The sequence below is a fragment of the Mytilus trossulus genome, chromosome 9 (genome assembly GCF_036588685.1).
Source record: "Mytilus trossulus isolate FHL-02 chromosome 9, PNRI_Mtr1.1.1.hap1, whole genome shotgun sequence".
Classification (NCBI taxonomy): Eukaryota; Metazoa; Mollusca; class Bivalvia; order Mytilida; family Mytilidae; genus Mytilus; species Mytilus trossulus.
In genome coordinates, this window is record NC_086381.1 from 29635230 (window position 1) to 29643485 (window position 8256).

Below are 8256 nucleotides of genomic sequence, written 5' to 3' on the forward strand. Positions count from 1 at the left end.
CAAATATATTTTCTTTATCATGATACTCACATCAACATTATCAAGAAGTACATGTACATCATTGGAAAAATGCACAGACTACAGATAAAATGTTTAAAACACCATATTTTGAGTGCATCTCCTGCCAAATATGTACTAGATGAGTATAATTGATGTAAATAAGGTAATTTTTGGAAGAAAACCCCAAAATAAAAAAATAAAAATACCCCCAATAATGTACTATAACCCCAAAATCAATTCTTATCTTCCTTTTGAGTTTTGTGTATGAACCTCCTGGTAAAATTTCATGGAAATCCATTTACTTAACTCAAGTTATAATTGTCTGAAACCAAATGTGTTTTTTTTAACATGCTTGTATTTCCCATTTCCATTCTCAATTTTTTTTTGCTATCATATAAGAACTTGAAAAGAAAGCTACATTATGTACATGTAACAAAAAAAATATATGCAAGAAATGACATAAAACTGACTCTGAATTTAATAGTACATGTCAGATATTGATGTAGAACTCACAAACTGAAGATGATCAGAAATACAAATGTTTTTATTAGAGTCAGATTTTTTTTTACCGAAGCCCTTCAGCGCTATCATTTAAAATTATTTTAGTCAAAATTTAACACTAGTATTAAGGTTTATCATAACAAATTGGCAAATACAGTCTTATTATCACCTAAAAAATACTGTGTACAGACTGACATGTGCGGTTTTGGAAGTTTTTATGTTTTTAGATATATAAAAATTTAATTTATTTAGCATATCTGAAAGATAAAATCATTTTTGGCAAAGATCTGGATTCAAAATATTTTTTTGTCCTATGCTTTTTTATTCATCAATTTGGGAATCAGAATATTTTTTTCAAGAAAAATAGCATTTTCCATCTGAACTTATAATTTTATTTTAGACATAAACAAAACGTTATTGTAGCCTTGGGCATTCATTCTTAACATGCATGAAATATTTGCCACTGAACGTTAAACAACCAACAACCAATCAATATCTAGGACATTATAAAGCTGGCATTTAAGGTAGCGCCTTCCTCATATTAGATATTAAGGACATACTATGCAGTTTTGCATATCGACAGGATTTTACGATTCATTTTTTTCTAGGAGTTATGCTCCTTTGAACTTACTTGCTTCAATGTACTACTGCAGCAGTCTGTCATCGCAACTCCTCTGAAACAACACAATAGAATTTCATGAAGCTTTTTATATAATTAGGACATACAATGTAGATGTCCATATCAACAGGAAATTACGATTCTATTTTTTCTAGGAGTTATAATTACAACCCTTTGAACTTATTTGCTTCAATGTACTACTGTAACAGTTTGTCATAGCAATTCCTCTGAAACCACTCAACAGAATATCTTGAAACCTTTTTAGATAATAAGGACATACTATGTAGTTGTGCATATCGACAGGAAATTACGATTCATTTTTTTCTAGGAGTGACGCCCCTTTGAACTTATCTATACTATTAAACGAGAAGACCTCATTTTGTGTGTAGCTTTCCTTCCACGATAAATTAATCACCATGCCTCTGTGTTCTATATGTAACATGCATAGTCGCATTTGTTATCCATTCTTATGATTATTCAGATTGAGTTATTTTTGGAGAAAAACGACAGAAAAGCAGTCCGGAAATTGATTCCGTCATTAGACTGACTTTAAGTCATAGGAAAAACTTCAGGTTTGAAAAAAATGCGCAAGTACAACCAATCGTATGATACATAACAACACTGAAAAATAAATAGGCCAATCAGAGCGTTCTCCATATCATGGTGGTTAGGTCGCAAGAACCAAAACTATTATACCTCCTCATAGTGAACAGTTATATTTCGCGTTTATCTACATGTAAACTACGATTATACTACTTTACTAGAGACTCTCTGTTTTATGTCTACTGTTTTCTTTGAGTAAAACATGTGGAAACAAGAAGGTGTTCATAGTACACGGATGCCACATCTGCACGATATTTATTAAGTCTCGAGTTAATTGGACTTCAACTTCATCAAAAACTACCTCGACCACAAACTTTAACCTGACTGAGCGGGACAGACGGACGGACGGACGACGAACGAAGCACGGATGCACAGACTAGAAAACATAATGCTGCCCATAAATTGGGCATAACAAATTATTGTCGAAAATAAAAGTAGTGATTTGGCAAAAATGAAAGAAGGGTAGAGATGGGAGGGAGGCAGGACCTTTTTCGGGACGTCAGGATAGGGTGTTTTTAAGTTCAAGATTAGGGCTTTGATCCTTACGGGATACGGGAACATACTTTTCGATTTCGGGATTTCTGGACATGAATTTTCATAATTCTGCTTCTCGGTATTTCATTTTTTTAAGACCGAGATTTCGGGATCAGGACCCTACAACCACTCCTCAGATTAGCCTAAGTCGGTCTTAGTCATTTATACAAGATTCAAATCCTGCCATTGGCATATGTTAATAAGGATTTTGAAAAAGCACTGATGGATAGCCCTAGAAGCATACTTTATTAGACTAATCATGGTCTATATATAATCAAACGGTTACATTTGTTTCATGTTTGAACCAGTGCAAATCTTCAAATTAATTTAACTTTTACCAAAAGATGCATTTTATCAAAGGAGAAGAATAACTGTGGTCTGAGGCCTGAGAAACACGAAAATATTTGAATTTAACAGAAAGGAAACAAATATCGGACTTTAGAAAAAGCGAGAGGGCTTTTGATACCATTTATTAAATTCTCCGACAGTTTGCAAGCTGTATATGCCCGCGATTTCACGGATGTGTTCTTGTTTACTTTAATTTAATGTACTACTGCAACAGTTTGTCATCGCAACTCCTCTTAAACTTCACAACAGAATTTCATGAAACATTTTTAGATTACAGGGACATACTATGTAGATGTGCATATCGACAGGAAATTACATGATTCAATTTTTTTTCTAGGAGTTATGCCCCTTTTGAACTTACTCGCTTAATTTTTAAATATATAGATATGATATATATGATTAAACATAGATGCGTAATGAGAAACATTTTTTTTTTACCGGACGTGGTTTTAGTTTATCATTTGAGTTGAATTTTTATCATATCATGCGCACTCGTTAAATCCATGCGTCGTTTCGTCACGCGTTTTCTTATTTTTTATATTCAAATACGGCGATTAGTTATACTATAATTACCTATTTTATGAGTAGAATATCCTTTTCGGAATTATTACAGATTTAAGTGTCAGGGGTTGGATGTGCGTAAAGAAAAGAATAATTCGCGTCCACTTTCAAGGATGTGACGTCATTAATATTGTCCACTTTGGAAGTTAGCCTGGGGTGCTTTCCATTATGCGGTACGTACCAGCTGAACCCCTCGAACCTGAAATGGAACGCGCCGTACCATACGGTTCGTCTGATTCGTCGATTTCCCCGATCCAATACAGATCCAAGATGGCGGAAAATAGAGTTTAGGAAGAATGTAAACAATTTGCAATTACAGATTACAGAAAAGGAAAGATATATGATGATGTTTCAACGGCACAGAACACTTGCAATTTTAAAGGAAACATAATTACACAACCGAGTTATTTTTTTGGGTTTTCATTTGTGAAAATGCCGCATATTTGTGATTTTCCAGCCCATTCATAAAAGCTCATCCAAATATTACATGAATGAAAGTAACAGTATTCTCGTCTGCTTGAGATGCAATAAAAATCGTCTTTTTTTATCGTTTGTGCACCTTTTTGTTATAAATTTGAGGTGCCATTTGATATGTAAGGATAGATTAATTTTTTCGTCGTTTGAATGGTTTTCATTCACCGGAATTTGCACTCGAGAGGTCGCTTGTGTATTAACGGTGGTTAGCGAAACGCTTTATATCGTTTAGACGCTTGTAACTTATAGATGATATAACATATAACAAATATTCAGCCATTACATTTTATCTAGAAGTTCGTATTTCCGCCCAAGGCGACGTCACTGACAATACGACGTCGACAATAAACGTACAATAGTTGAAACGTTATGTTCCCGCGATAATCTCAACATACTGGGGCCGCGAAAAAGTAAAAATTATCACAATTTTCTAAAATTCTCAATTGTCCATTGATAAATCGTTTCACTGATAAATAACTGTCCATCAATAAATAATATCACTTTGAAATTGTCTCTCGCGTTGTGTTTTTCTTTGTAATACTGAGCAAATCATATAAAACGGAAATTATATTTAGCGATTAAATTCAATTACAGTCTCTCATGAAATAAAATAAAATTCAACTTTGCACTAAACATGTAATTGTTTATGTTCATCGATTACATCACTGGTGAATCCACTTCTGTATCGTCTCTCGGGCTTTTAGGCTAGCTTTTCGTTTCGGTCTGTTCTCCATATGTTCCTGCTCATCAATATGAAGTTACTGTTAGAATTGTTTGTCATCGTTTGTGTTACTTCCAACGGATATAATTTGGCGATCGGTCTTGTAGTTTCTCCCGTGCTGGTCCTTATTCGTGCTGATCTTACCAGTCCATCATTACCTCTCGCAAGTTCGGTTACGATCCCAATTTTCCAGTTTATCCTCGGACATTTGTTGTGAATTTGTACGATGTCTCCTGTATTTATTAATTGTTCATTTTTTTTATTGTCCTATGAAATTCACGTAAAGATGTAAGGTATTCGGATTTGCATCTTTTCCAGAAATGTTGAATCAATTGCGTCTGTCTGTGTACACTTTTATTAAGATCTTTATGTCCCATGTAAGTCGGGTCTAGGAAATTATCAATTTCTGATTGCGGGTACGGTAATGTTGAAATCCGCCTTCCGTATAATAGATGAGACGGCGTTAAAGCTTCACAGTCTTTGATATCGGATGATGGATATGTTAGCGGTCTGTCATTTAAGATAGTTTCTATTTCCGTAACAACTGTTTGTAATGTTTCCATGTTTACTTGGGATCGTCCAAGCACTTTCTTCAAACTTGTCTTCGTCAGAGCAATCAAGCGCTCCCAAAATCCACCATACCAAGGTGCACGTATCGGTATAAATCTCCACTCGACACCGTGTGTTGATAAAGTATTTTTTTACTATATCCGATTCACATAATCTTTTCATTTCTGCAGATCCTGCAATGAATGTAGTTGCATTGTCAGATACTAGAATTTTAGGCAAAGATTTACGGCTTACAAAGCGCCGAAATGCCTGAATAAATGAATGTTCGCTCAAGTTTGGGACTACTTCTAGGTGAACTGCTCTTGTCGATGCGCATGTAAATAAACATATATACGCTTTCTTTAAAGTTCTTTCTGAGTCCTTTACGTATGAAGCACCTGTATAATCGACTTCTGTGACGGTAAATGGCGAAGCTTCCTGTACTCTTATTTTCGGTAGGGGTGGCAGATCCGGTTTATTGTAAGATTTTCCCATAACTTTGCGGCAAGTTACACATTTGTTTAATAACTTCTTAACAAATTGTCGGAGTGTCGGTACCCAATACGATTGTCGTACATAAGTTAGCGTAGCATTTAGTCCAGAATGGAGTGAACGTTCGTGTGCGTCTATCACTATCAGTTTGGTAAGTGGTTGATTTGCAGGTATAAGATATGGAAATTTAGTATTCTCTGGAATCGGTGCATTGTGAATCCTACCATTGCATCTCACAAGGCCATCGTCATCTATGAAGAGTCCTAGTTGTCTTATTCTTGGATATTTCATTGTGTTTTTATTTCGTGTGTCCTGTAAACTTTTTATTTCGGCGGAATATGAAGATTTTTGGCAATCTAATATCCATGAACGCACCGCGATATTAATAGCATTTGTCGTTAAGACTCCACTTTTTCTCAGATGTTTGGTATATCGGCAATAAGTTATGAACCGCTGAACGTAAGCGGTTACTCGAATCAATTTCCTAAAAGTCCCATATTTCGAAATGTCTATAATGTTACTAATACCATAGTAGTCAGTATGAACGTCATTGTTTTGAAATTCCTCGTCGTCGTTTTCTCCTGTAATTGTCAATATGGATTGTATTCTGTAGGACAGTATCTCCATTCATGTTGATTTATAGGCTCTGTAATTTCTCGCACTCGATTTGCAATAAATCGTTTTAACGGTTTCGATGATTTTATCCAGTGTAATACTATGCAGCTATCCGACCTGAAAACCACGTTTTTACATTCAAAAGTCGATTTTACATGTGACGCTAGTCTAGTTCCAATAACTGCGGCAATAAGTTCTAATTGCGGTAATGTTAGGTTTTTCACTGGCGCTACTCTGCTTTTCGCCATCACTAACGTAGTTTCGGTACCGTTGTTCAGATATGCAGTCGCTCCATACGCTTTTGGACTCGCATCGCAAAATACGTGTAGTTCAAATTGTGTCGAAGTAGAATTACTGGAGAAATAATATCTGGGAAATACGATTTGTGTCGCTTTCTCTAAGTCGCTTGCCACATTAATCCAAGTAGCCTTAAAGTTTTCCGGAACTGGTTCATCTCAATCAAGTTTACTTTTCCATAGATCCTGTATGAGCATCTTTGCTCGTATTGTGACGGGGCTGAGTATTCCAAGTGGATCGTATATTTTGGAAGAATGTTTCAAAATCTCCCTTTTTGTTACAATGTCTCGTAGTTGAATCTCACATTTCTGGTACATCAGATCATCGGATTTGCTATTCCATAACATACCAAGTACTTTTGTGTTGATGTCCTTATCTAGTACATTTTCCGTCTTGGCTAGCGTGCGTATATTTTCACTGTTCGATGTCCACGATCGTAGGTTGAATCCGGCTTCCTTCATCATTGTTCTTGCTTCCTTATAATACGTATTAGCGTCATCCTCGTTCTGTAAACTTGTCAGAATGTTGTCCACGTACAAGTCTCTTTCCATCAATGTAGCTGTTGTACTGTTGTAACGATGTAAATGTTTCAGTATCGTGGCGTTAAGCATAAACGGCGAACAAGTTGCTCCGAAAAGGACAGATTTGAACCTGTAAGTCTGTAGATTACTTGTAGGGTTTAATGGGTTACTGAGCCACAAGAAACGTGTAGCGTCTCGGTCATCTTCGTTTAAGCCAACATGTAAAAAGGCCTTTTCAATATCCGTTGTTATGGCGACAGGGTTGGCTCTAAATCTCATCAGAATTTTTGTCAGGTCGTTTAGTTTCGGCGGTGTGTCCAAGAGGCAGTCATTCAAACTAGGCGAATAAGGCGACTGGCGGCAACTGCAGTCATAAACGATTCGGATACGCGTAGTGCTTGATTCCTTCTGTACTGGATGATGAGGAATATAGTGTATTATTCCTTGAGTTTCAGCTGTTTCATCCACTCTCTCTATAAACTCCCTTCGTTCCTGTTCTTTTATAATGTTCCCGTACTTCTTTAACATATCAGGGTTTTGGGTAAGTCTTTTAATGACGTTTTCTGTCCTTCTCTTCGTGACTGCTAAATTTGTAGGCAATTCATCATGGTCCTGTTTCCATGGTAACCTAGCGAAATTTTTATTTTTCTCTGAATTCAATTGATCTGTCCTGATATGCTGTTATGTAGGTATCGTCGTCTTCGTCTAACTCCTTACTATTTATACCTATTGATTCTAAATTCCAAAATCTCTCTAAATTGTATTCTTCATCTTTGTGTGATATTAAAACATTAAACATGTTAGTTTTCGATGTGTTAGTTTTCTTACTGTATGTAGGTCCCGAAAGCAAATATCCGATCTTGGATTTCACGGCGGTCGGACCGTTTCCCCGTACAATATGGTCTTCTACAATGTCCCAGTAGTGATCTGCACCTACAAGCAAGGATATATCAAACGAATCTTGCTGCGTCATCGTGTGTGCTAACTTCAAACCACGTAAAAAACCGTTCTGTGTATCAATATGACGTATGTGATTCTGTAGAGGCGTGGCGATCATCGGTACTATCAGTACTTTGATTGGCAATACGTGTCCGGCGTCGGTTTTCAGATATATTGTTGTCTTTTCTAAGTGTCTCGTGTTTTTCTCTACACCTCCAAATGCCGATAAATGTATTATCTCTGTTCCTTCTATCTAGATCTGTAAATTGAGTTTATTCGCTAAGTTCTGCGTCAAAAACGATCTTTGAGCTCCTTCGTCAAATAGAATATTCGTATCTATAAAATGCTGATTTGAGCCTACTTGAGATACGGCGGTTTTCAAAAGTACATTTGATCGCGATTCTGTCGATTGAGAATACAAAATGGTAGTATCTTCTTCTGTATCATGAAGTTCATTAACGAGTTGAACGTTTGTCGATGGC

The 8256-nt window shown here is 36.1% G+C and overlaps 2 protein-coding genes across 2 annotated transcripts; both read right to left on the reverse strand.

Moving 5' to 3' along the window:
* Positions 1–4874: 4874 nt before the first annotated feature.
* Positions 4875–5693, reverse strand: LOC134684539 (uncharacterized). The gene has a single exon (XM_063543830.1). The coding sequence runs from the start codon at positions 5691–5693 to the stop codon at positions 4875–4877; it is 819 nt and encodes a 272-aa protein (XP_063399900.1).
* A 779-nt stretch (positions 5694–6472) lies between these two features.
* Positions 6473–7363, reverse strand: LOC134684540 (uncharacterized). The gene has a single exon (XM_063543831.1). It carries the CDS (start codon positions 7361–7363, stop codon positions 6473–6475), a length of 891 nt encoding a protein of 296 aa, XP_063399901.1.
* Between the last annotated feature and the right edge of the window lie 893 nt (positions 7364–8256).